General features: G+C 36.5%; 2 protein-coding genes and 1 long non-coding RNA gene across 7 annotated transcripts in view; 1 reads left to right on the top strand and 2 right to left on the bottom strand.

Moving 5' to 3' along the window:
- The window catches only part of LOC140662557 (uncharacterized), a 129,713-nt gene that overhangs the window by 4,263 nt on the left and 107,833 nt on the right, over positions 1–17,617 (top strand). For 2 of the 4 annotated variants that reach the window (XR_012046112.1, XR_012046113.1), the window contains exons 2-3: positions 9,191–9,259; positions 9,456–9,498. This is a non-coding gene — a long non-coding RNA (uncharacterized lncRNA). Of the gene's footprint in view, positions 1–9,190; positions 9,260–9,455; positions 9,499–13,272; positions 13,408–17,617 lie in introns of those variants that run through there. The other 2 variants (XR_012046115.1, XR_012046114.1) reach the window with 2 other exon arrangements.
- KRT222 (keratin 222) lies at positions 1,146–7,543 on the bottom strand. The gene is made up of 6 exons (XM_072886077.1): positions 7,448–7,543; positions 5,186–5,314; positions 4,194–4,414; positions 3,056–3,132; positions 2,766–2,871; positions 1,146–1,359 (listed from the first exon to the last, which is right to left on the bottom strand). The coding sequence occupies exons 1-6, from the start codon at positions 7,541–7,543 to the stop codon at positions 1,146–1,148; spliced, it is 843 nt and encodes a 280-aa protein (XP_072742178.1).
- On the bottom strand, positions 11,733–15,343 carry LOC140662529 (keratin, type I cytoskeletal 12-like). 2 transcript variants are annotated; one of them, XM_072886046.1, is made up of 8 exons: positions 14,699–15,343; positions 14,023–14,105; positions 13,638–13,794; positions 13,192–13,353; positions 12,968–13,093; positions 12,376–12,593; positions 12,019–12,101; positions 11,733–11,830 (listed from the first exon to the last, which is right to left on the bottom strand). In XM_072886046.1, exons 1-8 carry the CDS (start codon positions 15,341–15,343, stop codon positions 11,733–11,735), a joined length of 1,572 nt encoding a protein of 523 aa, XP_072742147.1. The 2 variants fall into 2 exon arrangements, with proteins under 2 accessions (XP_072742147.1, XP_072742148.1); XM_072886047.1 differs by having other exon boundaries at positions 12,382–12,593.

Raw genomic sequence — 17,617 nt, 5'->3', positions numbered from 1 at the left:
TGTCTCATAATGTTATAAAGAAGTATGTCTCAGTTTGTATTTCTGTTTTTTCTGTGTCCAGATGCAAGATCACCTCCTGTACTTTGTATTTGCCCATAGCTACTTTGAGTAAGAGTGGGGATACTTAATGGGTATGGTAGAATTTTACTTTGAATACGTAGCCCTTATTTTGTCCATTTAATTTGAAGCTGTAATAGCTGTACCCCGGCGTAATAGCAACTTGTTATGTGTACTAGATCAAGAGCATAACTTACCTATAAGATTTGTCAGAAGAGGAATTTGTTGACAATATTTTAATTCATGTTGTTATAATACACAAAATTTATTAAATACCAGTGTTAAAATTGACTTCTTACATTTGAACAATTAAAGGGTATAATTTCACTTGGTATGGCTAAGAAAGTTGGAGTACAGATATGTGTGGACAAATAAAAGAATGATTGATTTTCAGTGGGAATTACTGCTTCAAAATCAGTGGAACAATATGGCTAAAATATTATTGGCTCATAACAACGCTTTTAAAAATGTTTGTATAATTACATAAGGGAAAGACATTTTTGCTCAGTTGTTGCCTAAAAAAAAATTTAAAAACACCAGCCACTTTCAAAAGAAAATTTTGTTAATAGTTTATGTATTTTAAGAGCATCTTTGTATGTAATTTTTGCTGTTAGAAAGTGTTATTTTAAAATATATTTCAAGAAGTATGACAGTTGTGATATAAATTATTACAAGGATTCATCAGTCATTAATGTGTATGCAATATTGAATAATTAAGAGAATGAAATACGCAGTTCTCATTTCCAGAAAGAGAAAACAAGTTCTCTTTTACAAAGGCAGAATATGTCAAAGTATAAAGTTATAGTTTAATTTTTGTAATATTTGGTGAAATTCTACAAAACAACAACAATAATGAGAAAATGAAAGGGCTGCACCCAGAATATAAAACTAGTAGAAGTTAGGTTTCTTGGAATCTTAACTCCCTTGCTCTTCTCCCTTTCTTTTAAAAGACTTGTATGTTTTTATTGTATTAATCAAAGTACTTAGTGAGATTTCATCATCGTAGCAAGATAGGAGGCCGTGTAAGTCCACCTACAGTTTATTTCCAGAGCCCGTTGGAGATGAACTTTGGGTTAATTTGCTGTAGGTTAAGGTTTGATAGATGGGATACTGCAAGATCTCCTCATTACCAGCCTGACTTCAATGTCGGGAAGAGTTTTCTTTTTAGTGTGTAAACATCCTTCATCCGTTGCTGCTAGGTGGAGATCAAAGCGCAATGAAACCGATTTTTTCCTTAAGCGAGGGTTGTCCTTAAAGAAAGAACCTTCCCATTCTTTAATGACTTCATCCACTTTTTCTGTCCTGAAACAATAAAGCAAATGTATTTATGATCCTTTAGGCAATATGAATTATCTATCTTCAGGACTGCTTTTAAAATGTAGAGAGAAATTGCATAATAAAGTGTCAAGTTAATCCAGATGGGTACTGAGACACTGGGTATTGGGTATTTTTCTTTTTTGGTACTGAGTACTGGTACTGGGTATTTTTCTTTTTTGCCACAGGTTCTTTCTCCAGAAAAGCCAAATAAAGGGTGAGGGTTCATTATATTCTTGTTTTTGTACTTTTAAGTAGACATGGATACAAAACTACTGCTCGAAACACATCAGGCAGCTTGTTTCCAAGGAGAAAGTTTGGAATCCAAGCTCAAAAACTTTGCAAGAAACCTCCGTACTATAGTGGGCAGGACAGAATTCCTGCATCTGAAAGCCGTCAAAATAGGGAGGAGAAAACTCTAGTTCAGATCCAAACCTCAGAATGTAGATCTACACTAAATTAAAAAAGAAAAAAAGGGCAGAAGTAAAATAGGGAGAAGTGAAAACCCAGCTGATTCAATAATATGTAGGCACCCAAATCCTATTGATTTAATCCTCTAAGTATGTGTCAGGATCCAGATCTAAAAGTCCAACTCTGGGGGCCTTACTTGGGTGGAGTGAACTGTACCCAGCCGAGTAGCTCCATGCAAATCTGACTGACTGTGTAAGACGAGCAAAGCTCATGTATGAAAATAAGCTTCAGGTACAGAGTGTGTATGGTGGATGACATGATGGCATTAATTTTTAATCCAAATTTCTACATCTTTTCAACAGTCGATTACAGTCAAGTATTAGTGACATGGTACACTACAGTTTGTTTGAAATGTAACGTTAAATGCTAATCTACAAAAGAGCTTAAAGAGCAGCAGAAAAAAAAAAAGAGACAATCCAATACTATTAAAGTAATTTAAGGTGAATAAGACATACTACCAGACTTTCACATGCCCGCTTAGGAGCCAAGCTCTCCGTTGGTAATTGGTGAAACGTAGGAGTTTCCAAATAGCAAGTTAGAGCAGCCAAGCCTGAACTGATGTGCATAAATATGCCCCAGAGGGACTTCACAAACATGGTATGGGCTCTTTTGCTCTCAGCCTGAAGTAGATGAATTATTCATAGTTTCATTCTTAACAGAAATAGAAATTACAAATCGGAAGCATCATCACGATATTGTTAGCTTATGAAGAAAATGCTAATAAAAATAACTTTAAAATTTAATGTATTGTTAAAACATGCCATTCAATATACCTTCAAGAACTACCACTGTTAGTCTGGAGCCTCTTGGCTGTATGGGCATGATATAACAGATACTAAATAAAGGAAAACTCAAAGCTACTGAAATGTAATGCCCACCGTTTACTTTCAATTGTTATTTTGTTAACTTCCTGTTTATCTTACTGTACAGTGCCATGAGCTTCAGTGCTTTCCTTCATAATATTTCCATCTAGGACTGCTTGTTTTGTCATCAGTTCCCCTTTCTCAGTTTCATGCTTCTTTACACCACCTGTAAAAGAAAATGCAGATATACCAGGCTTGCAGAAGAGTAAGGTCAGGACACAGGACCTAGAGGTATTTTTCCTCCTGCTGCATTGGAAGAAGATCCTTTTGTACTATCCAGTAATTTGTCCATAGTTGAGAACCTCCTTTAGGGCCATAATCCCCTAAGGGGAAAGTGTCTAAAAACTCACCTGAAGGCAGTGTAAAGTTAATCTTGCTAGTGGTGGGCTTTTTGTCGTCCTTCTGGTCAGGTATAGCGCAACGAAACCTGCAAAAATAAAATTTTTTATGGTCATCTAATAATATTGAATTACTTTAATCCAGAACTTGTCTTATGAACAGCTGTGAAAAATTTAAAAAGTGAGAACCATGAGAAGTTCTGTTTGATTGTAGTAACTATTTGTGAGGATTTCTCTTTCTGAGTATAGAAATGAAGACAGCTACTGAAAATATCTATGCAATTTCATCATTATTTTTGGACAGTTTTTAGTCAGTTGAGTGCTAGGAAGAGTTATTTAATTTTATTAGTACTGCATTGTGTGTATTTTCACAGAGTTATAAGCATTAAATCTGAAACTGACTCCCCTCTTTGGAATCTTCTTGTGCAAACGTGTGAGGTTCTTGGACTGAAACCCTCCATTTTCTGTAGGAAGGACTGAGGGAGGCAATGTTCCACTGAAAGAGTTCAGAATTGGGTGCCTGGTTTTGTGAAGACACCAATGCTGACTGCAAGACATGATATTTTGCCTTTTCCTTATCCTCCTTATTTACATTTGTATAGCTGCCTCTCTCATGTCTACATTTCAAAATACTGGTGTTTGTGTGCCAGGGAAGGGGCAGACGTGAAGAGTTACAACCAAAGCAAAATGTCACTAAAAGGCGTATTCTTAAATAGCATCTCAATGTGCGCCTTAAGACATTTTGAATGACACTGACTAGTATGAACTCCCCATGCAAATGGCCATCCATCACGGGATGAAGCATGAACTCCTCTGCCAGAACTTCACGCGTGTGGCCTTGCTTCATCAATGGTCTGAGACAAAGAGAGCCCACATCAAGCAGCTCAATCGTTGCAAAGTCTACATTAACATGCAACGCCTTGAGTGAGGGTGCAGTAAGCGTGCTGTTATCTGCAGTCTATCGTGGGGATACTCGGCTCAGGAAAGTGCAGAATCAGTGAAGTTAAGTTACAATGAAACCATTACTAAGGCTTTTATACTGTAATTTTTTAATGATTGGTTCATGTATTTACAGTTCTGATGATTATTTCAATAACAAGTTCTGAATTGGAAGATAAGTTTCAATACTTTTTCTCTAAACGACAAGTACCTGTTCTCTTCCTGCTCGAGCAGACTGCGATATGTTGCTATCTCCTCCTCCAGTTTCATCCTCGTGTTCAGGAGAATTTCATGCTCTTGAAGCTGTTTCTCAATACCTCTTCTCACTTCCAGTAGCTCTTTCTCTAAGCATTCAATCTCAGCTTCTAAATTTTGTAGTTGCATGTGGTACTGCTGCTCTGTGGCATGCAATGAACGTTCCAAACCCTTTTCCTGTGAAATTTAACTCATATTTTAAGATTTGGAAAGTATATGTGTAAAGACGTTATACGTACTTTTCATTAGCAATCTGTGTATTTTTCCATTAGTTCTTTTAAGAATATTCTTTAGGAGCAGGAGTAAAGCCTTCAAGATAATACTTTTGCTGAGAATTTTTCCAGTAAAATCTGTAATAATTTAAGGTAGGATAAAAAAGTGTAGCCTTCTGTTGTACCAGCAATCCACTAGCATTGATTTTACAAATCTCTGATTTTACCTGTATGGTTAAAATGATATCCAGCTCAGTACCGTATGAAAACTAAGTAGTCTGTGTGCTCTTGTAGCTCATCTATGTTACGGAATTCAGTAAATTGCTGACATATTTTATCATGAATGAATTGATACATTTCGTCCAGACATTCAGAAAAAGTTATAAACCTGATTAGAATTGGTTAGGCAGAATGACCGAGAACTTGATGAGGGAGTATCATGCAAATACATGTTTGGCAGGTGTGAAAACATGAAAACACGTGTATATTGAATGGCAGATCCTGAATCAAAGCATATGATACTCTTAAAGGTGAGCAAACGACTGGGTTGTTGCTTGTTGGTTAGCGCTCTGTTGATGAGCGGAAAGTCCACCGCAAAGCTACGCATCTCTGTGTGTGTTGTGTTTCCGCTGTATAGTGGATGCGATTGTTACATTAACTGAATTGTGAGTAGTTTACATCAAGAAAAAGATTTATTTTTTCCAGAAGGTTTCAAGTTTCATTTTATGGTGCTTACCACAGCGTGGAGAGATTCAATTTCGATCTGCATATGGTGCCACTGCCGTCTTGCTTCACAGAGTTCTGCTCTGGCTGCCTTTAATGCTTCTGCATCTTTGTCCATTCTTTTAACTGTAGCTTCTTCTAGCTACAGGGGATATTAAAAAGATAACAATATTAAAAATATTCAAATTATGAAAATAAAATGGGTAAAAATATCTAGCTGGAATTTTTTGAGAGTCATATAAATTTGTTAAAGCTAACAGTGATGAGTTAATACTTTATGTACCGTGTAGCCAAGAATCCCTTATCCTGCTGTGGTTGATGAGAAGTAGTTGGCCGCATCTTTATCCCTGACATATTTGTTGTAGAGGAATTCCCATACAAATTAACCAGTTGTAGTTAGATCTTATTCACCTCTAGAGTAAATGGGCTTAACTTCATGGAAATTAGAGGAATTGCAGCCAGTTCAAGCTTCCAGGTTTGAATAAGATTCTTTGTTTTTAATGTATTTTTGATTTCTGAGAACAGCTTTATAGAGAGGGAGCACTTTTGAGTGGTTGCATGAATCTATCGTAATTGGCAATTGCTGTAATTATGTTTTTGCCTGACCTAGTCCTTGACTAGGTTTCAGATTGTCATTTGAGACCAAGTACCTCCATTCATTTAAATATGAATAGCATCTTTATCAAAATCTACAACTTTTCCTCGTCCTCTAAGGACAGGTTATTTAAGATTTACCTATCACAGGAAGGAAGAAATTGGCGTGTTCTCTGAGTATATGCTCTCTGAGTATATGTCACCCATGTTACATGTGACAATTCAGAAGTGAAGTGCCTGTTCTAAGCTTAATCCTGATCTAAAATATTATTTGAGATAATTTGCCATCCTTAAGGCTGAAGCTTATTCTTACATAAAAAGTAAATAGTCAAATAAGCACTGTATTGTGTTTGCAAGAAAATGTGGGGTTTTGCTTTTTTTTTTAATCCCATTAAAAGTAGTTTTTTTAAGCCAACCCTCAGCATGTGTGGGGTCATTTTTGGATTTGGGCTCATTTTTGATTTAGATAATATGTTCATGCATTTAATGTCCAGAATGATTGTTTTGCTTATGAAAGTTATTTTTCCTTTTTGATTCTGAGTTTTACTGCAAGTGGTGAAGATGCCATAAGCACTTGAAACAATACATCCTCTTTTGCATGTTTTGCTGCTTTATGTAGGTTCTTATGATGCCATCAACTCTAAGGAAGTAAACTCTTTAATTCAGGTCTGATGAAGCAAGTAAAATAAGTTTCTTTTTTACCCCCATAACATACTGACCTATCATAATTTTACCATGCCATCGTTTGGGTGAAAAATCTAGATTTGGCTAATCCACATGTGAACGCTCAATATTCTTTACTTATCCTTTTTTGCCTGGGTACTGCAGAGTTTATGTGACAAGATTATACCAATACACATTGTCTGCTTTGTGCCAAACACAAATATAAACTTGGCTTAACTGTCTAGTTTATAGCTGCTGTGTGTCATTGGATTACTGTGTAGATCAGCCAGATTGCAGCAGTAGTCTGGTCTGTGGTTAAAAAAACCCTCCAGAATTTCTGCAATACCCAAGAAGTACAACAGGGTGATATAATACCTAATTTTCACCCTGAATTTCTTGATGTTTGATGGCCAAAAATTGTTTGCCATTTTATTTCAAAGTTCAGTTGGGTTTTAGAGATGTTTTGTATGTAAATCTATGATAGTAGCATTGTGTGTTGATAACATTTAATCAATCTGTATGAAAGAACAAATTATATTTGCTGAAGAGTATGACACAGTTTTATTGTGAACAATATAAAATAATTCCTGAAAAGGTACAGTTTTCTTTGATATAGGTGCTAAAAATGGCAAAGCTTTCTGTATATAAATGGATTCTTTACATTGCCTTAGATTTGCACAATTCTCTTTTCCTCTGGGATAACTAAATGGTGCTAGAGGTTACCATGGTACAGCATATGTCATCATTTTTAAAATCACAACAATATCACTGTTGCAGGTACAGAAAAGCATCCAGATGAATTATACAGCATTCGTTTAGTGTGAATTTCATACCCTAAACAAAAGCTATTTCCGTATCTTCTAGTTCACATCTTACTGCAGTAAAATCAAAATCCCTTCCCCAATAATACGCTGCATTGAAAAGGAAATACTGTACCTCATAGAGGCTGAGGGAGGAATTGTATAGACAGGGGTTGTCGCCTTACTCTGGAAGGTGTATATCTGTATGAAGTCATTACCTGGGTCCTTGCTGAGGTGATGGTCTTTATCTGATTTCTGGTGATGGGCGTTTCATACTTTGCCCTGCTCTCATTGAGGAGCTGGGACAGTTCCATTCTCCTCCCATCCTCCACCTTGGCTAGCCGAACCTTATTGATAGGATGAGCCGGCTGCTGCAGAGCCTTCACTGCCTGCAGTGAGAGGAGAGAGAGAGAAAGTACAGGCAGATTTTAAAGCTGCAGAGCTTTATTTTTGAGGAAGCACTGGAAGGTCAGAGGCTTCCAATCACTTCTGAAGGCAAGTTTAATAAAGCAGAGATCTGTCACTTTTGCAGCGACTAAAATAATGATTCCTAAATTATGTGCTGAAATGAATATGTACAATGTCTTTATGTTTTTGTTACACTGTAACTGTGGGATTTTATAACCTCAAAAATGTGGGATTAAGAGATGCAAAGCAAAGGACAAACTGACAGCTGGACAACATGAAAGTGCAGTCACAGCAGGGAAGGGAAGGGAACAGCTTCCCAGTGGTACTCCTGTATCGGTGGCAGTGCTGCTGGAATGCGCCTTCACCGGGCAGTTGTGCAGCACTGGAGCAGGTTATATAGGCATGTTACAGAATTTGCATCCTTGAAGGTTTTTAAGACTCAGCGAGGTGAAGCCTCAGGTGGCTGACGTGATCTAGTGTGGAGGACTGTCCCATTTTGAAAAAGGGCTGGGCTCCTGGACATCCTCTCACCCAACATCTCCGTGTTTTTATGGGCAGGAACACAAAGAGAGGGAGAGGAAGCAGCACTGCTAGTGGTAAAGAATGCTTGTGCACCTTGTGGCAAGGGGTTTGGCCCCTGTTCTGCAGAGTGCAAAGTTCTAGTGAATTAGCGCTTCAAACATAGCTAACTGCTGTCAGAAAAAGTGTCTGGTTTGTCTCTGAAGGTGTTTACTGTACCTCTGCTGTGTGTCAGCACGTTCAGTTCACAGAATATGCAGATTAGGTAGGATTCTTGTACCTTTGCTGACAGCTGCCAGGAAGGTAGAACGTACAGGTTGGCTGCTGTGCTGTATTTTCTGCAAATAATTCTTCATTTCCTGGCTTACTGTAGCTAATTTATGATCCCAGTGATCTTGTCTGCTAAGAATAGCTCTTACCTATTTTTCAGAGATTTTTCAGTAATGGACCATACCAGATATTTAGTAAAAAAAATAAGATTTCAGTAAAAAATAAAAATTCACTAAGTAGAATGGATTTTTAGGCTCCAAATAAGAATAAACATCAGTAAAATTAGAAAAAAAGGCAGCAAACTTTTGCAAGACACTTGTCTTTTTAGAAGTTAATGTATTATACCACTTAAAAGTCTCCTTGTGTGCATAAGGCTTCCTTGCTCTTGGCTCTGTCCGCTGGCACACGTAAAAGGATCCTGTGTTCTGATTTTATTTTTCTTAGCTGGCTGTTTTTTGGCTGACCTGGATGGAGATGAGAATGTTTTGTTGTCCACTATCTTTCCTACAAGTGTCTTAATTGTTCGAGTTTTATGTAGTTCTAAAACCAAAATATTGACAGTGTTTTTCATTGATGGTATGAGACCAGTCACATAATAAAAACATTAGGACTCCGCCAAACAAGCATAAGATATTATACTGTAGGATAGTATAAGCATTAATAGGAAGAGCCTGTGTATTTAAGCAAATAAGAACTTGAAATGTAATTTAAAATCTTCCTTTTCCTTTGCATTGCAATACTAATTGTTTACAGTTTGCTTTCAGTTCCCTGGGACTCAGAACATCTTCTGTGTACATCAGGCGAAGCCAAGGCTGTCTAGCATCCAGAAATGTGTAAGTTTGAAATACAATATAGAGGTCTGCAGGGATACTGGATTTGGTCCCACAAACCAAACTTTATGCATCAACAAGCGTCTATGGATGAATCTTCATATTACGAGGAGCGAAATGTTTGCCAGTTGATAACATTTTTTAAAGCTTTTAAACAATAAATTAGCACTAATGCTTTCTTTTTCCTTCTTTTTTTCAGGTGTAAAGGGAACATCTGGCTACAAGATCCCTGAAGGCTAAAGGTAGGTAGGTGTAAGCAATTGTATCTTTACTAGGATTTATGTAATTTTGAATTCTAGCTACTTTCAATGTTCATATTTTACTACAGATGTTGGATTTTAGTTGACTTTATAGTTCAGATACTGTGCATCACTTGTTTGGATTCTGTGATACAGTATACTAATGCTGTAGTGATTGCAGACTGCTTTGGTTTACCACTGTTGCTTTCTCACGAGACAATAGCTAGAGTGGTTTCTAGATTTTACATACATCAAAACTGCACCCTAGGCGATTCTCAGTCATCTTTTAGATCATAATGTTAAATTCTGGATTAATGTGTATGGAAGGAAACTGCATGATTATGCAGTGGAAATCTGCATTGAATGATGTAGGGAGTAACGATTTCACAGCAATCACAGTTGCAGTCCTTGAGGTATGTACATTATTTCATATTTCTTTGTATACATTTGTATTGAAAGTATATGTGTCTTTGGAAGAAGAAGATGGAAGAGACACATTTTTCTTTTCAAAATGGAGATGATGTCAATCATGGGGAAGATATTATGGTTTCAGGTTTTCACATGTAAGTGAAACATTATGGATAGGAAAGAAAGATGATGAATGCTGTCCTGTCTTAGGAAGAGAAAAAATTTCCTTTAATCTATATTCTTAAAATTTCTCTATAATGGTACTCTTGGTAATCATACCCAGCTACATAAACAACCTCAATTTGTCTATTTCTGAGATCATTATTTTAATTTATATTGTAATCGTTTTAATTTTAAAAATGTAGTCTGCAACAGTAAAAATCTTACTGAAATACATTGCATGCAGTAAGATTATTTTTATTTATTTATCAGCACTGTTTTTAAAGGGGGGAAAAAGAGGTACACTTGTGGTCCATGCTTTTAGAAAATAAATTACTTCCTTAAGCTGTTGAAGATGGTGCATTTACTCAAGAGGTTTTCAAGTTCTTCCCTCTTTGTACTGGCATATACGGAAGATTATTCTATTTCATTCCTTTGGGTTATTTATCACAGTGCCTTTTCTTTAACTGACTGGATTTTAGATGTTGCGATTCTACCATGCTGATTTAGTTCTTTGATCATTGTTTTAATTACTCTGGCTTTTACTGGTTCCAAGCAGGAAGCAGAAAAAATGCTAGTAGTGAATTTTACAAAAGACAGAATGGAAGCACAGTATGAAATCTGTGCTCCCATTAAACTTCTAGTTTTGGTTAAGTGTTTAAGGGATGCGATAGAACGTGCAGAATGTTTGTAATCTGGAGACACAGTCATATACACATAAGAGGTCACAGTAACTTCCTTGTCTTATCTGAGAATCACACAAAAATCATCAACATTTTGGCTCAAGAACAAAGGCTTAGGTGTAAATTGTAAGGGAATTGTATTTTGGTTCATAGTTTAGTTTTGGATGAGATTCCTTTAAATAATTCGTTTGCGTTAGTCATCCAGAAGCCCAATCTAGGTTTCGAAAGACCATATTGTGCTCCCACCAGGAGGCACTCCCGGACATGGAGCCACCGCTTGATGGCTGGGGTTGCTGCGTCCTTCGAGACCAGAGTATCCCTTCTTTTCCACTATAGTTGCAGTCTCTACAATATGTTGTTCTGTTTGCAAAAACTTCTCTCTTCAACTGATAGCTTTAAATTATAAGGTAGCAAGTATTCCTTTAATCCCACATTTACACAGTTTTTTAAACATGTATGTGTTCTATCATTAGATTAATTTCTTTAAATTAATTGGGAGTACTATACCCCCCCCCCCCAGTATATGGTAGAGCAAGATACCCAACCAAATGGAGCAGCAGTCCTAAATGAAGAATAAAGGGAGACTGATATCTTAAAGCTTGTTGAGTCCTTTTTATTAGTCAAGAAAACTGGAAAATGGGGTTGGAATAGCAAAATTATTTTACCTATTAATTACTAAAAATTATAAAAAAGCATATCTAATTAAATGCCTAATGTGTGCACCGTATTTCTAGTTATTGAACAAAGAATTGATAATATATTTAAAGAACACTGCGAAAATAATACAGGTAATACCAGTAGACTAAAGCAGAAAATATATTGCATGACTGCTAAAAGAATGAAAATGCAGGCTGTGTTTTATGTAAAAGAATCTTGGTAAAAAGACACTCTATTTTTATCACTTCATACAAAAGAACAAAATCATTTATCCATTTTGGCTTTGAAAAACATGGAGTGAACAGATTCTTTGCAGTATCAGATTGTGCCCTATATCTTCTCTTCAACTTCCTTAACATGCGATGCAACAACTTTTCCATCTACCACTTCTTCAACAATTGTCTTGATCTTTCTAGTTTTGGTAGGATCTAAACATCATAAAAAAACCACAACAAAATGTTTATTTTTTAAAAAATGGACAGTTACATCCTTTTCCTTTCAAATTGGCGTCTTGTTATATTGAACTCTACGATGTAGTTAAACAGAATAGCATGTATTATTTTATTTATAAGAATGACTTTAGAAACAAAATTTTATTCAATCAAGTTCTACCTACCCTGAGAAGAATCCAGTGATTGTGTTTGTGATTTGGACCCTGTCAAGGAGGAGCTTTCAAATGTAACTCCCTGTCCTGCGCTCCTAAAAGTGAATCAGAGACACACAATGTTGTAGAATGTTTGTCAGGATCAGGAGAAATTCCCTTTTCGTGTTGGCATTGACAGATTATTTTAAATACTGAGCAGAATAGTTCATTCTCCTCAGTTAGAGTATATCTGTATTATTTCAGAATCGTTGTATGTGCCTTACTGTCTTTTGGTGAATGTACCACTTGTTTTTACCTCTTTTTTCCTGGAAAGGATAGTGCTACAGAAAATAAAACAAAGGAGATATTTTATGTAAATTAGTTACTTACACAAACTCGCCATCCAGCAAGCGACGATAGGTTTCAATCTCCATTTCCAGGCGAGTCTTGATGTCTAGAAGTTGTTGGTACTCTGCATTCTGGCGCTCCATATCAGCCCTGACCTGAAACAGCTGAGACTCCAGATTCCCAATCTGAAGTTGCATTTGTGAAAGCTGAGCACAGTAACCTCCCTCCGTTTCTGCTAAAGTGTCTTCAAGGGATTTTTTCTGTGTAAGAAAGATATTAAATAATCTGTGATTGAGGGAAAAAAAAATTCTTTACAAAGACAAAACCAACTGAAATAGTTTAATGGCAGGAAGTATAGCCTCATTTCTTAGAGATTTTTTTTTTTTCTTGAAATACCAGTTTGAAAACTGGCCTTTGCAGCTTCACTGAATGTGAACATAAAAGTTCATCTGCTTTATAACATGCTACTTACAATCCAAGTATATATATTACTGGTATTTAGGAACTAAAAGAATGCAGGATTTAATAGGAAATAAATGCAAATATTAAATCCTATAGAACAGTATAAGATCTAACAACACTTTTGAAGTTGGAAAATTCCCCCTGACTAGTTAGCAGCTTCCTTAGAACATACCATGGCCAGCTGAGATTGTAGTTCAATTTCCAAGCTCTGGAGAGTCCGTTTTAAATCTGTGATCTCACTCTTTCCTGACTGAAGCTGCTCAGTATTGGTGGAGATTTCCCTTTTCAGCTCTCCACTCTGAAATGACAAGGAAGGATGGAGTGTAATTTTACTGTTCCAGATATTTAACTAATTTTTACATGCATTTTGCTGAATTTGCGATCTCTGGTTGTTACTTTTTCATTGAACCATGCTTCAGCCTCTTTACGATTTTGCTCAGCAATGACTTCATACTGTCCCCTCATGTCATTCAAAAGCTTGGTCAGGTCAGTTCCTGGAGCAGCATCCATTTCAACGCTGACTTGGCCAAATGCACTGCTTTGTATGCCCTGGAGCTCCTGGAGAGATTTAAGATAAAGAAAAGTTTCTGTTAATAAAAGGCAAAATAGTTCTACCAAAAATATATGTAAAGAAATATATGTGATATACATTCTGTTTCAACAAGAATCTGTAGCTTGTGTGCGTATTTCTTTCACTCTTTCATGTAGTAAACTCAAAAAAGAACAGCAAACAAAACAAATAATTAAACCAAGGAACTCCCACTGCATAAATAAGGGAATAATTTGATATTTCACAATTCCATCTGCCTTGCTATGAATTCACAAAGAAAAAAAAAAAGTACCTCTTCATGGTTCTTCTTGAGATAAGCCAGTTCTTCATTCAGGCTTTCAATCTGCATCTCCAAATCGGCTCTTGTCAAGGTCAGCTCATCAAGAACTCTGCGCAAACCATTGATGTCAGCTTCCACACTCTGGCGAAGAGCCACTTCATTCTCATATCTGTAAATAAAGTAATTAGAGATGATTTTTTATGTGGTTAATGAGGTCAAATGCTAACTATTACTATGTACTTATATAGCTTTCAATATGAAATCTTAATATACATTATTATAATATTGTTTAATAATTATGTTAAAAGTATTCTGCAAGGAAAGAGATTTTTAAATACAAAAGAATTTTTTCCTTAAAATATTAGGAAGAGTTTTTGTAATAGTAAGATATACTTACTTCAGTCTGAAATCATCAGCAGCCAGTCTGGCATTATCGACCTGCAAAATGATTCTTGCATTGTCGATAGTTGCGTTGATGATCTGGAATACAAGCAGTGTTCAGAGAATGATTTTATAGCCCAATGGCTTTGCAGCTCAATGTAGCTCTTTACATACCTGTAATCCTAAACACGATTATAATATTAAATGTAATTTGTTAGACTCTTGTATAATTTACTATGAAAATATATAGGACAGATTTTCAGCTTCTGCAAATCGGCATGCTTCACTTAAAGGTTCGCATTCTATGACTAGATGGTCTTCAGAGATTTGAACTTTGCCAGGTAGTCTATCTATTTCAGGAATTGAATTTGTGATGTAAGAAATATGAAACTTATTAAAATTTAAACTTTGTAATCTACAAGAGTTTGTAGAACTGGATACCATCGCTGCTTTCTCCTTTATTCAAATTAGTCCAAGTCACACAGCACTGTGTGATGTAGCTACAGAACTGCCGTTAATATACAATAAAAATTCAACACATGGTACCAGTGTGATGTGACAGAGGTTGTTACAGATGTCGGTGCTGTAGAATAAATTTGCTCTTGGTTTCTGAAAGGAATTTGTTATATTTATCCAAAATATGATTAGGTGATTACAAATGTAAAGATACGTTAAGTACATTGCTTTGCTACCTTGTTTCGAAGATCTTCAATTATAGGATAGTATTTACTATAGTCATTCCCAGATCCAGGGATACCAGCGCCAGGGCCATTTTTCTCATACCACTCGCGGATTTTGCGCTCCAACTCAGTATTGGCGTCCTCCAGAGATCGTACTTTGTCCAGATAAGCAGCCAGTCGGTCATTGAGGTTCTGCATAGTTTCTTTTTTTGAGCCAGAAAGAAGGCCACCATCCCCAGCACCAGCAGTGCCAAAACCACCTCCAAAACCAGACACTGAGCCGCTGCCAAAGCCACCTCCAACACCAGTGCCTGAGCTACTGCCAAAACCACTTCCTAAACCTCCACCAAAAGCACTGCCTAAGCCACTTCCATAGCTACCACCTAAACCGCTACCAAAGCCTCCACCAAAGCCACTGCTTAAGCTGCTCCCAAAGCCTCCACCTGAGCTACTCCCAAAAGCCCCGCTGAAGCCAGAGCCTGAACCAAGCATAGAAGCAGCACCAAAACCTCCACCAGATCCACCACCAAACCCAAGTCCACTGCCACCAAAGCCTCCTCCCCCACTAGAAGTGGACATTCTCAGAGATCCCCCGCCAAGTCCACTCCGAGAAGAGAATTGCCGGGATCCACCACTTGTGCGCACAGAAAGGGCCATGGTGCTCAAGGTGCCCTGATCTGTTATGCGAAGCGTACGGCAGAGAGCAAGGCAGATCAGAGAACAGTCTGACCTTAATATAGGGAAGGCAGTGGGTGTTTCAGTAGTAGTCCCCACCTCCTAGGAAGATCTTTAATTCTTTCTCTCTCTCTCTTGTTTGGAGGGGAAGGCAATTTAGTAAGTCCTGACCAAACGAAACGATATGTGCAAATCTAAATTGCCAATGGGAGTGGAAATCTGGTGCCCTCCAGGTATTTGCTGTATGAGGGGAAATGGGTGGAGTAGAGCTAAGGCATCACGATAATGGTTTGCCATGTGCAATGGAGCACAAAAATTTCTCTTCACATTTAAATCCTTCCTAAGTAATTTTTTTGTCATTACATATTCATTGCTTTCTTGGTTTGGAGCTATTATTATAGAAGTATGCTTAAGTCAGTGGAGTGATCCCTTTCATATGATACTTCCCAGTGTGCATGTCAAAAAATGTGTTTCTTTTCATCATGCTTTTCCAGCCTGAACCTCTGCCAGATTAGTGCTCCCTGTATGTTTAATAAGAAGTAAAAAAAGTGATCAACAAAAGTGTATGAAGAGGCATATGGACAGTCAGTGATCTGCAGGTTGATCATCCGTATGAAAACATAAATATACTTGATTATACCGACTATAATTTGTAATTGTGTTTTCTGCCCTAAACCTTTCATCATTGGAAATATCTATGTAATATGCATAGCCTATACCAACAGTTTATACTTTTGAGCTGAAAACTGACCATTGTTTCTTCTAAATAGTTTGCTATTATCTCAAAATAAGGAAAATGACTTCTGTATTTTGTGCTTTTTACAATATAAATCTAAAGATCAAATATAGCTCTTCTGGTTGCAGGTTTAGGCATGGAAAGCCTTCAAAACCAATATACTTTTCTTTTGAATTTTTTTTGGTAAACAGAAAAATTGTTTTTTCTTTGTCCTGGCTTAGTTGTATCATTGGCTTCGTCAACTGAAATGTGTCATTTTTAATTTATCTGCATCCAGGAGCATGGGTGCTTTTTTGGGCAGAAATGTATTATGAGCAGTAGATCAAAGGCTTCGGTAAAGCATTTCTGTGGAAATGGATTGATAGCCTGGTATCAGTGACTCATGGCAGTGAAAGTAAAGGATTCTTTGCTTTGGCAGCTGTTTATGTACCGTAAGTAACAGACTGGACAGGTGAGATTTCAAAAGGAAGCGGGTTTTGTGTTTATGTTCTCAAGAGGAAAATGTAGACTCCTTGGACTGAAGATCTGGGTGTGGCACAGGAGACTTATGCTGTATGGGAAAGGGTACGTGCAGTTCTTGGTAGAGAAAGGTTTAATGGAGATGGTGGTTGTCTTATTTCTGAACTGAAAGGCAAAATAGATTCTTATTGATAATATATCTTTGCTTGCTATAGACCCTGGTGATATAAACATTCACAGAGAGTGAAAAATAATAAATAGGCGTCTTCAATTTATTTATTAATTTTAATTTATTTTCATATATATGCAAATTTATTATATCATATATGCAAATTGACCCTTCTTATTTACTTGAAAATCAGTTTTTACTGAAGTGAAGTGCATTACATTTGAATGGTAGTTCAAGTTCAGAAAAGGTGTACTGATTCAACATTTTAATGCATTTTTAAAAACAAATCTACTCTAAATGTGCTAGTACATAAGAGAAAAAATAGATTGCTAAACTTTGGATTGCAATTGAATTAACATTTGATAGAGTGTATCATCTGTATCTGGTAAATTCTTTTTTGTAAAGTTTTGATGAGAGGTGCCCATCAAGGTTTCAGAAATAGCAGCTCTCTTCTAAAAACTTTTCAGTCATTAATATGTTGAAAGTGTGAGAAAACTTAAGGCACCAGATGTTGAAGTGAGCTGTCTGAAAAAATGAAGAAAAAATTCTCATAGTGCTTTCAGAAGAGCCCGTTACTATCCAAAGCTTGTTAAGCACATGAGCGAATTTTCCCCCATGTCTTCATCTAGTGACTTTCACCAGCTTAGTGCTTTGAAATTTCAGCAGTAAGCATTGCTTCAGTATTTTTCTAAATTTAATTTAGATTATTTTAAAAGCTGTAGTAAATTCATGCTATAAGTCATTTGACTTTCTAATTTTTACTGAGCAAGTTTTTAATGCAATTTTAAGACTCTGATGTAAGTAAAAACTAATACTTCAGTTTTTATCTGTCTTGGAAACAATTATACATTTATAACAGGTTGACTTGGTTTTTTTCCATCAAGATATTTAG

Source organism: Ciconia boyciana, chromosome 22 (genome assembly GCF_034638445.1).
Source record: "Ciconia boyciana chromosome 22, ASM3463844v1, whole genome shotgun sequence".
In the NCBI taxonomy this organism is placed as follows: domain Eukaryota; kingdom Metazoa; phylum Chordata; class Aves; order Ciconiiformes; family Ciconiidae; genus Ciconia; species Ciconia boyciana.
The sequence above is the reverse complement of the archived record's forward strand: the minus strand, read 5'-3'. Positions and strand labels throughout refer to the sequence as shown.